Source organism: Triturus cristatus, chromosome 3_1 (assembly GCF_964204655.1).
Source record: "Triturus cristatus chromosome 3_1, aTriCri1.1, whole genome shotgun sequence".
Taxonomy (NCBI): domain Eukaryota; kingdom Metazoa; phylum Chordata; class Amphibia; order Caudata; family Salamandridae; genus Triturus; species Triturus cristatus.
The window spans coordinates 813,805,132-813,821,166 of NC_140583.1; the positions used below are offsets into that span (position 1 = coordinate 813,805,132).

At 45.5% G+C, this 16,035-nt stretch overlaps 1 protein-coding gene across 6 annotated transcripts in view; it reads right to left on the reverse strand.

Annotated features, from left to right (window-relative positions):
• Positions 1 to 16,035, reverse strand: part of DIP2A (DIP2 acetate--CoA ligase A) — an 879,263-nt gene that overhangs the window by 760,871 nt on the left and 102,357 nt on the right. For 2 of the 6 annotated variants that reach the window (XM_085645152.1, XM_085645154.1), the window contains exon 1: positions 4,066 to 4,320. The exons of 3 other annotated variants lie outside the window; for them this stretch is intronic. In XM_085645152.1, coding sequence (XP_085501278.1) covers positions 4,066 to 4,210 — 145 coding nt within the window. In that variant the 5' untranslated portion in view covers positions 4,211 to 4,320. Of the gene's footprint in view, positions 1 to 4,065; positions 4,476 to 16,035 lie in introns of those variants that run through there. One more of the 6 variants, XM_085645150.1, reaches the window with a different exon arrangement.

Sequence of the window (16,035 nt, forward strand, 5' to 3'; positions counted from 1 at the left end):
GTTCATTAGATCACTGTAGTAAAGCTACTGCTCACCAGGGAAGTCTGCTGCTGGTATTGAAAGTGCATTTTTCAGTCTGCATGTCAGAATTTTTTGATGAAATAGAAGAGGATTTGAGAAGTCAAAATGTGCCCTAATTTTTCTTTCTGCAGCACTAATCATACTTTCTATAGCAAAATGAACCCCCTTCTGTTCCTTTTTAAATTAAATGTTTTAAGAGTTACCACTTTATTCCAATCAAGATGGCTTCAGGTGTGCAATACGTTTGTCATAAGTAGGACTGTTAACGCTCTAGTTGTTCTTTAGAACACTCTGGGAAGCTGTAGTAGAACACAAAGGAATCAACTGACAGTCTCTGCCCTTGTTGGATGTACATGCTTTACTGAGAATGTCAGACTTCATTCTCACATGACTGAGAAAGATCATGTGAATTTACAGAAAATATGCTCTCAGTTTAGCTTATAGATCACCTTCCAAACCTCTGTGGGAAAAGCATGAGAAAATAGTTTTCTCTCAAACATGATTCATGATATCACAGCAGAAGGCTTTTTCACATGGTAAAATCACCTTAGAATACACCACAATTCCTAAAATGAGTATGATACCATCAACAAATGATTTATAATGTAACTAAAGTCTTAAAACCTTTATTAACTGCAATGCTTTTTAATGAGGTGCTATCATGTATATTGGTCCCAAGATGGCTGCCAACACTTCCTGGATGAAGTACTGACAGCCAATCAGATCTCACAAGGAGATGTGTGGTTAGGCTCCGCCCAGATATATATGTGATTTTGATTCTTTAAGGAACTACTGAACGGATTTACACCATTTAAGCAAAAGGCACGGCTCTGAACCAAGGTCTACCTTTCTGCCAAATTTGGTGTAATTCCGTTCAGCAGTTCGGGCTGTAGCTGCGGCTAAAGGTCCTATGGGAAACTGCATGAGGGAAACACGTTTTGGGACCCCCTTTTTTCTCAGCCCCCGCTACACGAATCATCCCGAGACTTTCAGGATAGGAGCGGACCGGAGCTGGCCAAAATTTTTGAAAATTTCGCGAAGATTCATCAACGGGTGCCAAAGTTATTCCAAATAGAATGTTGCCAGTGTTCGAATTACTCTAGAGTACCATTATTGACAGCAGAATTGGGCATTACCAATTTGTAATCCCACATGATGCCATACCAGCGCACCATATTTGTAAACCTGCCACCCTCAGCTTCTTGTACATTGATACCCAAGTCATCAGTATCACAAAAATGATGGTGACGTGTCCTTATACAGCAAGGTCTTCTTGCAGTATAGGAAAGTGGGCAAAAGAACAAGGATTTGGAATGCTGCCCGAGCGATTGCCAGTGGTTATACTTATTGCAACCACTCCTCCCATCACCTTTTGTATGTTTGATATTCTTAAGGTATAGTACATCTAAGCCATGAGAATTTCCCAGACAGAAACTCTCAATTTTAGCCCAAAATGAGTGGAAAAATGTGATGGCGCCAGTCATATCAGTTGTATGTGCTGGTGTGCTAAGTGATACAATTCCATATTCCGCAATTTTAGATCATCTGATGTAGTAGTCCTGTTGAATTTAGTAGGTTTAAGTTGTGCTTTCGTTCGGGCCCATATAATAGACTTGATTCATTAATCTGCCTCCTGGTCAGTATACATCAGGATTGGCAGGGTTAAATACTTAGTAGGTAATTACAGTAGGGTGCCATCCCCCAATTTCATCACCTGCTTCTGCCCCAGAGAGTGAGGTGTAAGTCAAAACATGTGGTCTAGTCATGAGTGATTCTAACCATTAAATGTTCTAAGTAGTCTACAACTACTCACATGAGACACCTATCTACCAGTATCTCTAGCTACTTCATGTTACTGGATAGCAGTTTAAAGTCTTACACTGCCAAAGACACACTCGTGGTCACTCTAGAAAAGGGCAGAACGGTTTCCTCCATATGATTTGATAATTCACCCACATAATTTCTAGTTTGTATATCATGACCATTCCCGGCGCCCAGACATTGGTCTGGTAGAGCACCATACTGCATGCAAATATCAAATTCACAAATAAAACGCTTGACTTCCACTCAGTTTTCTGTTTCATACGGTTAGCAATTATAGCAAACTGTTGTAATTTGATTGCTCATTTCTTTAATGTACTTAACGAAATCTATCAATAGGTTTACGCCACCTATCCTAGTTGATACTGCACTTCCCCCACCCCTGCAGCATAATAGTACTTCCTTACAGTCAATGTGGAGGTTCAACTTAGAGTGTTAGGAGGATCCTATCTGGCAGAGAGAGTTGATGGTGGAAGAGGAGATGGTGAATAAAGACAAGTTACCTCCCTCCTTTGTGTATGTCATTACTACACAAACCATGTCTCTTCTGCAACTTAGGGGAGTCCTAGCTGTAGTGAAAACCATGATCCCTCTGTGACCAGCTTCCAAAAAGGTTGCATCTTTTCCTGCGTAATAATATGCATCATTTGTAGCCACTGATCGTTATAAAAAAACATGTTTTCCCATTACAAATGCATAGCTCGTCAATTCAATTTCTGCTTTAGCATGTTCCTATTTCTAATTAAGAAATGGGCCATTGAATGTCTTTCGCTTTTAAACATTTTTATAGAACTAACGATGGCTCATCTTCCCTGAATAGCTATTGTTTCCCAGCCTAAGTGAAGTATTAGAAATGTTTTTTCAATTGCAAAGAGGACCAAATCCCCAAAGAACTACTGACTGAATAAGCCAAGGTGAATAAATGGTATTTAAATGACATGATTTCCTTGGGTAGAGAAAATGGTTTTAATATGCTGAACAAATTCACTGCAGACTAATCACAGCATTCATACAGCCGAAATACAACACTGACGCTCTAGACTACTCTTATAACACTGGTCCGGTGATTCTGCAAGGCACAGAATAAACAGAGGTGCCAGGATGCGTTCCCGTCTTGATCTAAACTCTGTTTTTTGCTGACCGCTTCACCTTTGTAGTTCCTACTGCCGGCAACCACTTACTCCTCCCGTAAGCCCAAAAGTGTTGTCCAACCATTAAACCCCGCCACCCCAGACGCACCTCACATCTTTATTTTCACCTTCTTTGCCCCGCTTTAAGATGATAGTCCTGTGCCATATTTGAACCCGCAGTGCAGACCCCGCCAGGTTCTTCTAGAACTGGGCGACGTAGCTCCTGCATGCCTTCAAAACATCTCTGAAACGCTACTTTGTCCTCATCCAACTATACCTTAAGCTTGTTCACTCCATGACGCTTTATATGACCCTTAACCTACTGTGCTTTTTAATACTACGTGCTGAAAAATTGGTATTGATGCATAGTAATAAGTGATTGATAACAGGCTAACTACTAAAACTAGCCATGTATAAAGGCTAGTTACTTTACTTCTAACCCGAGTATTTCATTCTCAAGCATTGTTCAGAAGTTCACAGTTTTCAGCATCTGTCACACAGGGACGACAATTATTATCCAAAATTAAAGTAAGGGAGAAATACGAACTATCCAAAGCAAAGAAAAACGAAATATCCAGAGACAACGTATACAAAGGCAAAAAATCGTAGATAAACAACCTATTTACCTCTAACTTTGGGTCACGGATAAAGTGCTACTCGCCGCAAAGCGCTTTAATGCCTCATCAGGGGTAATACGCTCTAATTAAATACAATTTACATTTACATCCTGCAGTAGACAAAGACTAACTTGCTAGTATGTGTAATGGCAAAATAACCAGAGTTGACTAAAGGGAAGCTTGGCAGGTAAACTATCATAGTCAAGCTAAGGCACCCGAGAAACACGAATAAACCATAGCAGTCAAAAGTAAACTACCATTGAATTGCACTGTGTGCAAAGCAATCTCCTTGCACACAGGTAAGTAGCTGCGACAGGGAAATTATTACTTTCCTTAGTAAACGCAAACTATTGAGACAAAATGTGCACAGGACAGTAGTTCGGAATCTCACAGCATATATGAAGAATATGTCTGTTCCACTAAGGAGACCAACGAGTAGAAGCATTCTATAAGACCTAATTTAAAAGGTACCATACCTTGAGCGGACTCTCCAGGGCCACAGACGTTCGAAAGAATGCGATGATCTGCAGTGAAAAGTCGCCACACCCAGAGGTCGATCTCCCACAAACTCTGCGTGGTGCAATCACAACATACGTCTGCATCGCCCCATCCCTGCACCATCCATAGATAGGGCACATCGACGGCACCACAAAAGCCTAGGACAGGACCAGCTGAGAGAGCCCTGGATAGCTGCGGAATAGACCACCAAGGGACACTGTCACCATGTCAGCACTACAGCAGCACCGCTGCCACGCGCACAGCCGCGCGGCGACGCCAGAGCTGCTGTGGGGCGAAGGGATCTGTACCGCCGACCGGCAGGATCCTCCTAGTCCGACGTGCGCTGCGGGTTCGGGCCCTGGAAGCAGGGACGGGCGGCACACACTGCACAGTTCCAGCCGCTTTGTCCTCTCTGAAAACCTCGGCTCTATTTCCTGTGCACAATCCACAGTGTCTGCACATATCTCAACTCCCACTAACAAAGCCACAGTGGGATGAACAATTACTCATCTCCCATCCCTTTGTGAGAGATAGCCCTCCCCCTCCCGCCCACAAAGAGACCCACACCCCTCTCAGGGTCACAGCTGCTGTCATCCTGCCCGACTTTCCTCTGAATGTTACAGACACAAAAGCATTCTGACGCTCCCTCGTCCAGCAGCTCTGGAGGTCGGAGGGGGTACGTGTCCCACTCTGCTGCAGGGGTGCCCTGCGGGGCTGAGGCCTCATGTCGGAGGGGGCCGTATAGCTCTGCCGGTGGATCTTTAAATGTAGCATTAATGGAACATACAGAACCACGTACAGAATGAGCGACTTGTGTAAAACAGAGCAACCAATTAAACAATGCAGGCAAGATGCCAGATGGAAACACATCCACCCCCATGAAACCGAAAAATGGCAAGGTGCAACAGATCCACACGCAGAAAGGTAAAAATGCGAACCAACGAGCTGCAAGTTAGAGACCGCCCCCCAAAAAATTGAAGGGGCCACTATTATAGGACTCTGTCCATATGTCCTGAAAATAACAAACTTTGGCAAAGCCAATAGGCCTCGCCAATGCGAGAGCTATTGGATCTGGCAAAGTACTTTAGCCATGTTGTACACCAGTGTAGTTGCTGTTCAGCATGGCTATAAGTTAGTGGGTAGATTGCATTGGGATAGACTGGAGTGGGATAGGTCGAGGTAGACTGGAGTCGGGTGGAGTGGAGTCGAGTGGAGTCTGGTTGATGTGACTGAAGTAGACAGGGGAGATTGAAGTGGAATGGGGTAGACTGCAGTGGAGTGGGGAAGACTGGAGCAGGGTACATTGGGGTGGAGAGGATTAGCTTGGGGTGGAGGGGTGAAGAGGGGTAGATTGGAGAGAAACGGGGCAGATTGTAGAGAAACGGGGCAGACTGTAGAGAAACGGGGCAGAATGGATTGTCACGGGGCAGACTGGAGAGAAAGCGGGCAGATTGGATTGTCACGGGGCAGACTGGAGAGAAAGACTGGAGAGAAACCGGGAAGGCTGGGGAGGGAGAAACCGGGCAGGCTGGGGAGGGAGAAACCGGGCAGGCTGGGGAGGGAGAAACCGGGCAGGCTGGGGAGGGAGAAACCGGGCAGGCTGGGGAGGGAGAAACCGGGCAGGCTGGGGAGGGAGAAACCGGGCAGGCTGGGGAGGGAGAAACCGGGCAGGCTGGGGAGGGAGAAACCGGGCAGGCTGGGGAGGGAGAAACCGGGCAGGCTGGGGAGGGAGAAACCGGGCAGGCTGGGGAGGGAGAAACCAGGCAGGCTGGGGAGGGAGAAACCAGGCAGGCTGGGGAGGGAGAAACCAGGCAGGCTGGGGAGGGAGAAACCAGGCAGACTGGGGAGGGAGAAACCAGGCAGACTGGGGAGGGAGAAACCAGGCAGACTGGGGAGGGAGAAACTGGGCAGAGGGGCAGACTGAAGAGAAACGGGGTAGATTGTAGTGGCGTAGATTTGGGTCGACAGGGGTGGTGTGTGGTAGATTGTAGTGGGGTCGTTTGGAATTGAGTGGAGTGGGGTGCAGTGGATTGGAGTTGGGTAGGTTGGAGAGGACTGGAGGGGGCCTTAGTGGAGTGGGGTAGATTGAAGGGACCTAGAGTGTAGTGGAGTGAAATGTAGTGGCTTGTCGTAGAGTGGAGCGTTGCTTCGTAGAATGGCATGGCAAGGAATAGATTTGTGAGGCAGAGTGTATTACAGTGGAGTGGTGTAGAGGGGAAGGTGCATGGTGTGGTAGCACACTGCCATTACAGACAACACATTGTCAATTGAAATTACCATTACATATGCACAGACATACAGTTTTACTGTACACAAACGATAATGTGAGGAAATTCCATCACACAGTGTACTGATGTGTTTTGATCGTATTCAAATATTTGTTTCCAGCACACTTAAGAAATACTATAAAAACGTTCTTCATTTGTAACTTTGCTGATATTTTAATTTATATCCGAATTAGTTAAGTTACAAATGAAGCACTTTTTTATAGTAACTCTGAAGTCTGTCTTTCGAGTAAGCCTGGTGTTTACTTTTCTTTTATGGACTTCAAAGGGAGAGGATTTGTGACCATCTTTCAGTTAAAGAAATGATTTGTTCTAGCACACAAAAAACCTTAAATGTCCGTAAATTAACTGTGCTGATATTTCAATATATATCCGAATTAGTACAGTTAATTTACAGACATTTAAGTTTTGTTGTGAGCTAGAAAAAGTATTTCCTTTCACAGCAAGATAGTCACATAAATCCTCTCACTTTGAAGTCAGAAAAAGAAAAGTAAACACCAGGCTCACTCGAAAGACCGAGCCTGACATTTGACCTCTGTCTTTAAAAGAACTGTATATGTTACAATATGAGAACAAGATTTAAAGGACTATTTATTAAAAGCGGGTTTGTGAAAGAATACAGTTAACAGGGTATGCTCCACAGGAGGGAGGAACAATAGCTGGGCAGCCTAAAACAAATAAAGCTAGCAAATAGAAAGTAAGCAACTGTGAGTGACAAACCACAAAGCCAATGGTAAGCAATGCCTGGAATGCATTCCTGGGGAAGCATTCAGAATACCTACAAGAAGTTGTTAGCAAACCAGACTGGTAGACTTCAACCTACACAAGAGGCACCCTGCCTCCCTGAATCTGGTGGATGGCCCAGGGTCAAAGTACAAAAAAGTTAACTTTCTGGTGCACTGCGATCCCACAGGCGCCAGTGCAGCGCCCTGGATCCCTGCAGGAGTCCTGTGGAATCAGGAAAATAATTTAAAAAGGGGGCTGGGAAGGGTTGGGATGGTTAGTGTCTTCTGGAGTTGTGTAGGTGGCCGGCCAACAGCCATTGACTGTGGGGAGTTGGTATAGTTAGGTCTTGCAATAAATTCTTAGTATCTGGAATATTAGTGTCCAGATATGCTCTGATTGGCCACTTTAAAGGTGACTAGTAAACGCTGCTTGGCTGGCCACAACTTGAACAATAGGTTGTGGCAGCCATTAGAAGACTCTGGGACTTGGTCCCTGCCATCTGAAAATCAATTAAAAAAATATAAAGGGGCAGGGTGAGCACACCCTGACTGGAAGGGGAACATCAATGGGACCCCTTCATCCCCTTGATTGGAACACTAAAAAGTTAAGATCTGGCCCAAAAGGTGAATGTACACCTGAAGTTCTGGTAAATACTGGAGTTAGGCAAGATTGTATGCTTGCACCGATTTTGTTCAATTTCTTTACAAATGACGTGGGCAAACTCCACTCTAACACAAATAATCAAGTTGGGGGAGAATGGATCACTTGTCCTGTGAAATCAGGGTCTTTGTGGTTACGTAACCTTATAAAAAACCCTCATATAAATACACAGGTCGGGCGGTATATCTTGATTCTCCACCTCAGTGTACTGTCACAGCATCATCATAGGGTTTCTTTTTTGTATATATGCTGTCCTCCGCCTGACACGGGACACCGCGATTAGAGACAGCACAAGTCGTACACCAGGAAGGACCGAAGCAGGTTCCTTACTCGATCTTCAGTGCCCCGAGGAAACCAAACTACGGCAGTTTCAAAGTTTCAGATACGACAGATCTGACTAAAAATTAACACAGAAGTGGCTTTTCAACCACTCATTAGGAGGCAGAATGAGCCTACATCTGTCCTGACAAAAGCCTCAAGAAAACGCAAGAAGGCTGAAACATGTTTACCTATTAGTGCGGTAGACTAGTAACTTGGTCTACACACGCACCACGCCTTTCCTTTTAATTTCCCAATTCACCCTCTTTTCTAATAAAGTTTTACCGCATTAGAGTGAAGTAGGGAATTTTAAAGTTCACCACACATGAGCACTTGCACGTCCCTCTCTTCTTTGATATCTGGACACTACTGGCAAATCAGTTGGTCTACCTCCAGGTGGAGGACAGCATATATACAAAAAAGAAACCCTATGATGATGCTGTGACAGTACACTGAGGCGGAGAATCAAGATATACAGCCCCCGACCTGTGTACTTACATGAGGGTTTTTTATAAGGTTACGTAACAACAAAGACCCTGATTTCACAGGACAAGTGATCCATTCTCCCCCAACTTGATTATTTGTACTAGCCATTGGAAGCCGGATGGATCACAGCTTCTCATTCCCTCCCCGTTGATTATTACACTTACACAATGGCCACTCTAAACATGGAAGTTTTGCTATTTTAATTTTATTACAGAATGAAGGAGCCAGAGTAGTCACTAGAACGCTCACCTTTACTAATGTACTTCCAATGCATACAATTAGATATGCTGGAAGAAAGTAGCAATCTTTTTGGTGGATACTCTATCTACCTGCTGATTCCTCACCTGTAGAACAATACCATATATTAGACTGGTCCAGAAAATTTCAAAGACATGATGATGGGCTCAGTCGACCCCAGAAGTGACGTCAGGCGATGCATCAGAGGCCATAAGGCATGCTCAGGCGAATTGACGTCAGTTTCCCTCCTTTTTTCAAGGGGGAGGGGGGGGGGGAGGAGAGGAGAAAGAGAGAAAGAAAAAGAGAAAGAGAGAGGGGGAGAGGGAGAGGGGGAGAGAGGGGGAGAGGGAGAGGGGGAGAGAGGGGGAGAGGGAGAGGGGGAGAGAGGGGGAGAGAGGGGGAGAGAGAGAGGGGGAGAGGGGGAGAGAGAGAGAGAGGGGGAGAGAGAGAGAGAGGGGGAGAGAGAGAGGGGGGGGAGAGAGAGAGGGGGAGAGAGAGAGGGGGAGAGAGAGAGGGGGAGAGAGAGAGGGGGAGAGAGAGAGGGGGAGAGAGAGAGGGGGAGAGGGAGAGGGGGAGGGGGAGGGGGAGGGGGAGGGGGAGGGGGAGGGGGAGAGGGAGAGGGGGAGAGGGAGGGGGAGAGGGAGAGGGAGAGGGAGAGGGAGAGGGAGAGGGAGAGGGAGAGGGAGAGGGAGAGGGAGAGGGAGAGGGAGAGGGAGAGGGAGAGGGAGAGGGAGAGGGAGAGAGAGAGAGAGAGAGAGAGATGAGATTAAAATCTCAAGAAATTGCCGTACCAATATAATTGTAGCCGGGTTCTGAATTAACTTTCCCTATAAGTCTTGCATCAAACAGGGTGAGGGCGTGTCGGATCGATGAGGAATCTGCAGGTAGATCGAGTATCGACCAGAAAGTTAGTTACCGAAGGTAAGTAACATTTTCTTCTAATGGATATTTCTACTTGCAGATTCTGCAACTCTTGGACAGATTTCTCAGCAATACCCTGCCTAAGAGGAGGGTCGATGGGGGATTTTAGACCAAAACATTTTGCAAGATGGATCTGGCGAAGAGCCATCTCTGCATACCTCTGCATCAAGACAATAATGCTTAAGACAAAAGTATGCAAGGACCCCACGTTGACACCTTACAAATCTCCACAATAGGGACACCCCAAGCTACAGAAGAAGTGGTGGACTTGACATTGGTGGAATGGGTCCTGATCCTTTCAAGCAGCTCCTTATGGGCTAGGGTGTAGCAGGTCTTAAAGTAGAGGATGATGCAACAGGATAAGATCCTCTTCTGGACAGCCTTTCCCTTCCTGCATCAATAGCCATGAAAAGCTGATCATATGACTAATATTCCTTGATGTGGGTCCAGGTAATAATTAACCAGCCGCCTAGGATCCAACCAATGCAACCGTTCCTCCTCCTTCGTAGGATGAAGTAGAGGGTAAAACGTCAGAAGGGTAATAGATTGGGCAAGGCAGAAGGGAGTGACCACCTAAGGAAGGAAAGCAGCCCTGGTTCACAACACCAACTTGCCTGGAAAAAAAGGAGATGAACAGAGAGTGACAGCTAAGGGCTTGCAACTCATTGACCCATTTAGCAGACTTGATAGCAACTTTGAAACACTTTGAGGGTCAACATACAAAGGGTACAGCTGGGTAGGGGTTCAAGCATAGCCCCCATCAAAAAACTAAGAACCAGATTTAAGTCCCACTGAGGCACCATGACGGGAGAGGGAGGAGAAAGATTAGTTAGGCCCTTAAGGGAATGTATAACAGGGTACTCAAACAAGGGTGGCTAACCTGGTAGACAGAGAAAAGCAGACTAGGTGGCTGATGAATAGCTCTTCACAGTGTCAATGGCACATTCCCTTTGGGCAAGGGAAAGCACACGTTGCAGAGCTTGGGATAAATTGGCCTGCATGAGATTCACACCATTGTCTGCACACCACCCAAAGTTGCTCCATCTGCCAGACTAGGCTGACGTGCAAATAGAATAATATCTCCCACCTCAAGTAGCAGCTGAAAGGAAGTCACTTGTCCCCACTCAATCTCTAAGCATGTAGGTGGAGGCCTCTGAGATTGGGTTGCAGGAGGATTCCCCCTGACTGGGAAGAGAACTGCGGGCAGACCGGAGGACACGCTATGAGCCCAAAGGGGCGCCATAGGGTGTTGATGTCTTGGCGAAAATACAAACATGGAGTTGAGGAACGCCACCGGATCCGAGCCCGGAGCCGTGAATTTGGAGAATTGTGGCGCCGGACGAGGAGCTACAGCCGGCATCAAGGGCACAGGCTCTTGCGAAGGCCGATCCATAGTAGGGCTCTAAGGAGGAGCAGGACTGCACAGAGGAGCCACAGACAGAATTTTGACTAACTCTAATTCCAAGGACAAATGTCCTGTGGGAGTTGAAGAATATTTGGACAACTTACGTCGTGAATGCTTCTTTGACTTTTTGTAGTGTTTCCACCGCTTGGTGGATGACTAAGATGGTGAGCGGGAACGATGTTGGAAACACTTCTGGCACTGGTGGTGGTCCTTTGACCTGGCCACAAAGAGTTTGGCTTCCCGCTCCTTGATAGCATTGGGGTTCATGCTGATGCATGGGTAGCAGGCCTTGGAGTCATGGTCAGACCACGGACAACACAAACATTGAGATGGGGTCTGTGATGGGCATCTGTCCCCCTCAATCCTGACAGGGTTTAAAACACGATATTTTGGGAGGAAACATTTTGCCACTGATGTTGATTTTTTACGAGAGAAACTTCCTCAGAAATCGAAGCTCCAGATCCGCATTGAAGGTATGGAAAAAAGGGAATTGATGCCGGGATTTATGGCCTAGGAGAATTTGCCTGACATCACTTCTAGCACTGACTGAGTTCAGCGCCCTCTGACGGTGTCATCGGGTCTTTATAGTTTTCCGAATCTAGTCCGATGCCTGGCGATTGTTCTACAAGTGAGGAATCTGCAGATAGAATTATCCATCAGGATAGAGGTTAGAATATAAAGCTAAACAATCCACAAAAGTAGGAAAGGCCCAGGGACAAAACACAGTTTACAAGGAGCATTGTCAAAGCACATGGGTCCTGTTTTCATGTGGTAAAACATGAAAATACGGGCTTGCACAATGCAGTCTGTGGTAATGGTAATGCTGTGCTCTAATGGTACTAGTAATTTTCGAATGGAGGTGGTAATGAAAGGAATGATTGTAGTAAAGATAGTGAGGTAATGGCTTGCACTGGAGACCGGACAAAAACAGTAAAAAAAAAAAAAAACGACTGCTGTAAAAAAACAAATACAAAAGATTGCTTTACATATTTAATGCATGTGTGAGTTAACAGCTGAACGCTTGGTGAATGTATTTTTCATATGCAAAACAGTCCCTCATGCACCTTAATGCAAGCACTCCATAGGAAGCAGAATGACGTACTACACGGCTAAGCGCATGAGGTTACACTGTATTATTCCTCTGGTTGGAACCAAAGGCAACTTTAATTACATTGTACATAAATAAAAAAAACTGGTAACAATAAATATCACCAAACGATGGCAAAACTAACAGGTCTGGGTTTAATGTGTTAACTAAGGCATGCAGCACAAGCACAATAAAGCCAGACAGAAACAAAGGGTGGATTATTAAGGAAAGCGCCTTGCCTTTGACAGTCCTGTTTTTGTTTCTATACCAAATAAAGATAGGATGGCAGGGGTCCTCCTTACGTTTATATGTCATAGAAAGAAAGGAAGTACTTTAATGGAGGCGTTCTTGCAATCCGCCTTCATTTGACATAGGGAAGAAAGAGGACCGCACTGAAAGTAAGTGAGCATCACTACAGCCACCTGTGGTTACCATGAAACGGGGGAAACTACCCTCTCCTGGTGGCACGTAGGTAGGAAAGGGCGGACGTGAGTTATCAAGAGCGGTGTTAAAAACAGCAAAAAGTACCGCTGAGGAAAAGGCGGGAAGCACTGGAGGCAGATATGAGAAGGCGGAGAAACGCGGAATAAGCAGCGCACAGAAGAAGCCAAATGGACATACGTGTGGATCTCACAAATACAACAGAAACACCTTCAATAAAATACATGAACATAGACCGAACTATCCAGATGAGCCCTCGTGCTGGGTGCATTCCAGTATCTGGGAGAAGTGTATGCGGCACTCCCTAAATGCTCCCCCGGACCATCACATTTGCGGTCCAGACCTTCTGCACATCCACCAACACAATGCGATCTCTTTATCGCCTGCTCTGCACATCCTGTCCGCGGTATCCTGTTTCTATGAATTGTTGCTGCTGATGGCAGGCGAGCGCCTGGAAAATGAGGGTCTTGACTGCCAAGTGAGCGCTCCTGGCAGGAAGAACTGCGCTGCGTGGCCAGGAAAGGCTCGCTGCCGCCGCCCACAGCGGAGGGCGATTCAGGCTAGGCAGGGTGCCTTCCAGGGTCCACAACAGAGCTTGGGCCGGGAGGGGCTGAGCTCAGAAAACACAACAAAACTCCTGGCCAGGCACGAAGGGAACCTCGCCAATGTCAAAAGAGGGTACGTTCCTAGCTAGGGATCGTTTCTGCTAGTCAGCTGCAGCAGTGGAACTCCTGCAAAAACCTTGACGCACAAAACAAGCACAGAGGAGGATTCCTTCACGCTGCCCATAGCGAGCACGTTCCTGGCTAAGGATCCATTCTAGCAGTCTACTTACTATTTCCCAGGAATCATTTTGCTAAACTGCCCAGGAGGGGCACATTCGAGGTACCAAGAGAAGTGGTGCTGCGAGCCAGCAAGTATTATTCATAACTGCCCAATGCCCACAGGAAAAAAAACCCTCGTGGCCTTGAGATAGGGTGACCCAAACCCTGAGACATTACAAAAACATATTAGTAGGAATACAATTTGTACGACCTAGGACGAAGAGTGACTTAACTGACATATTCATCAATATAGAAAGTAGAGACATTGCGACACTAAAGGAAATTAAATGCTACAGTATAGAAATGTGGCACTAAAGGAAATGAAAGGCTACATTTACACCCAGTACCATCTGTGTTAACTAAATTGCGTTATGCTTGGGATTACTACGTAATTCTGCACAGGAACACATCAGAACGTATCTGCCTCTATGTCCAGGAAACCCTCTCTGAAATCGTAACTTTTGCTAAATTTGAAAAAATCTGACAGCCCCGATGGTGGAAAAAAAACCTGTAAAATCTGAGCAGATTCAGGCCGCCTAGTCACCAAATTATGAGGGGTTGTTCGAGCCTCCCAAATCGCACACACCCCTCGCCAGAAAAGCCACCCGATAACCCAGCGTTGACGAGCAGTCAAGAAGGGTTCACTCCGGTCACACACAGTAGACATACTCGTGGATAATGTGGTTTTCCTTTACTCCACGCCAACCTCAACTGGAAACTCGGGAGAAGGCACACTTGTTTGGTTCCGGATTGGATTACAAAAACATAAGCTGCACACATGGCATTTCCATCAAACAAGTTCTTCGTGGTGCGTGTCTTAATACAGAGTAAATGTGAGAAGGAGCCATAGAACCAACTAAAAATGTTCACTTGTAAATGATGGATAACAGAACAGTACAGCTTGCCTGTTTAAAGAATTGGCACAGGGTGCAAACAAATAATAAAAAAAACTCAAACCAGCAAGAGATAGGGTGTTTCCAATTCAGTCTACAATCTCTGCCTCCAGTGAGCTAAAGTTTTAGCATACATACTGTTCTCAAGCCATCACGCTGCATTTTGAAACGTAGCTTTAGCTAGACTATGATTTTAGTGGAATAGAAAAGGTAAGAGTCTCTAAAAAGAACGTGGCGAAGAAAGGAAAGTAGAAATCCTTTATAAGAGGTGTGGCCAATGTAATTATGTTACAAGAGGCGTGACCAATGTTTCAGGGCAGGGCCTAAACATGCGAGCTAGAATCCAATGCCTGACAACACCTGACCAGTATTTGGAAGCCCCTGTGTGAATTTTATGTTAATGAATCTAAACCCATTACATAATAACATACACAAAAGACACCCCAAAGCTACTGCCATTGCCGAAGATGGTTAGCAGTGGTGTTTATTTATAGACAACTATGGAAATCGATGTACAGCAGACAAAAGGATAGGAGTGAATCACCCACACCTTTTGCTCTTTCTACTTCATGGCCAGAGCCAGTAGAATTATGGGATTGAACAGTTGTGGCATTTTTCGTGTAATTCTAGATTTGCTGCATTGCTCACATAATCCCACAACTGCTGCATAATCTGCAGATTTTAACAAAAAAAATGTTTCTAGTTAAATTGGTTCAAAAGTTATTAAAAACATAGCAACATGTGTTTGTTGCACAGTACAAGGCCCTCTACAAGGATAACTGGTCATCTTTCTGTTGCTTATTGCTATATTTGGGTGGTAAACTGGTACTAAATTAGGTGAAGGCTATGTCCGGACATTGGTAACGAGTAACAATGACAAAATAACGAAGTAATACAGTCAGTCACAAAAATGCCTCGCATTACGCTGCATAATTTGTCTTTTATTGCCGCATAATTTAATCAACCCTGCCGTATAATTCGCCCCTCCCCGGTCACATAATTCAAGTGGCCCTGCTCATAAATTATCCCAGGGTGATAAATCTGTGGCCTGTACTAGACGAAAACTGCACTGGTCTGTTTTATAGGATCGAAGGTGGTGACGAACCATATTGCACTACCACTAATCAGTCGAGAGGTGCAGGTGTACCCTGTGGTTGTGAAAAAAGAACGGTGCATTTGCTGGCTGTCATAAGTGCAGGGACTGACCCAGACCACTTGGTAGGGGCTACGGGGTACATGTTTGCAGCCTTTTTAAAACCAGCGAGTTAAAGTCTGAATATTCGTCCCTGAGCTAGGACTTTCCATTGAGAACACCAGGCGCTAACCAATGCAGTCTGTACACACCGGTGAAGGGACAAGGAGAATCTTTATGCTAAAGAAGCAATAGGGTGTGGCCTACCAACCGTAAATTTAAACTACCTAGAGCAGGCTAGTTTTAATCACAAAACACTGCCAAGTAATTCTATCTTTTTATATATTTTGGGCATCTTTCATTTAGGTTAAGGTCTCGCTTTTAAAAGATGCAGGAATCCTACCCACATTGTGCGGTCATCAGAGTCCACTCCTGCTAGACAATGATCCACTGGGAGCTTCTGCCTGCTAAGCAGATACCCTTTCTCTACTCTCTGACAGACGCGTTGTTCACCAAAAAAAGTGTCGACTAAA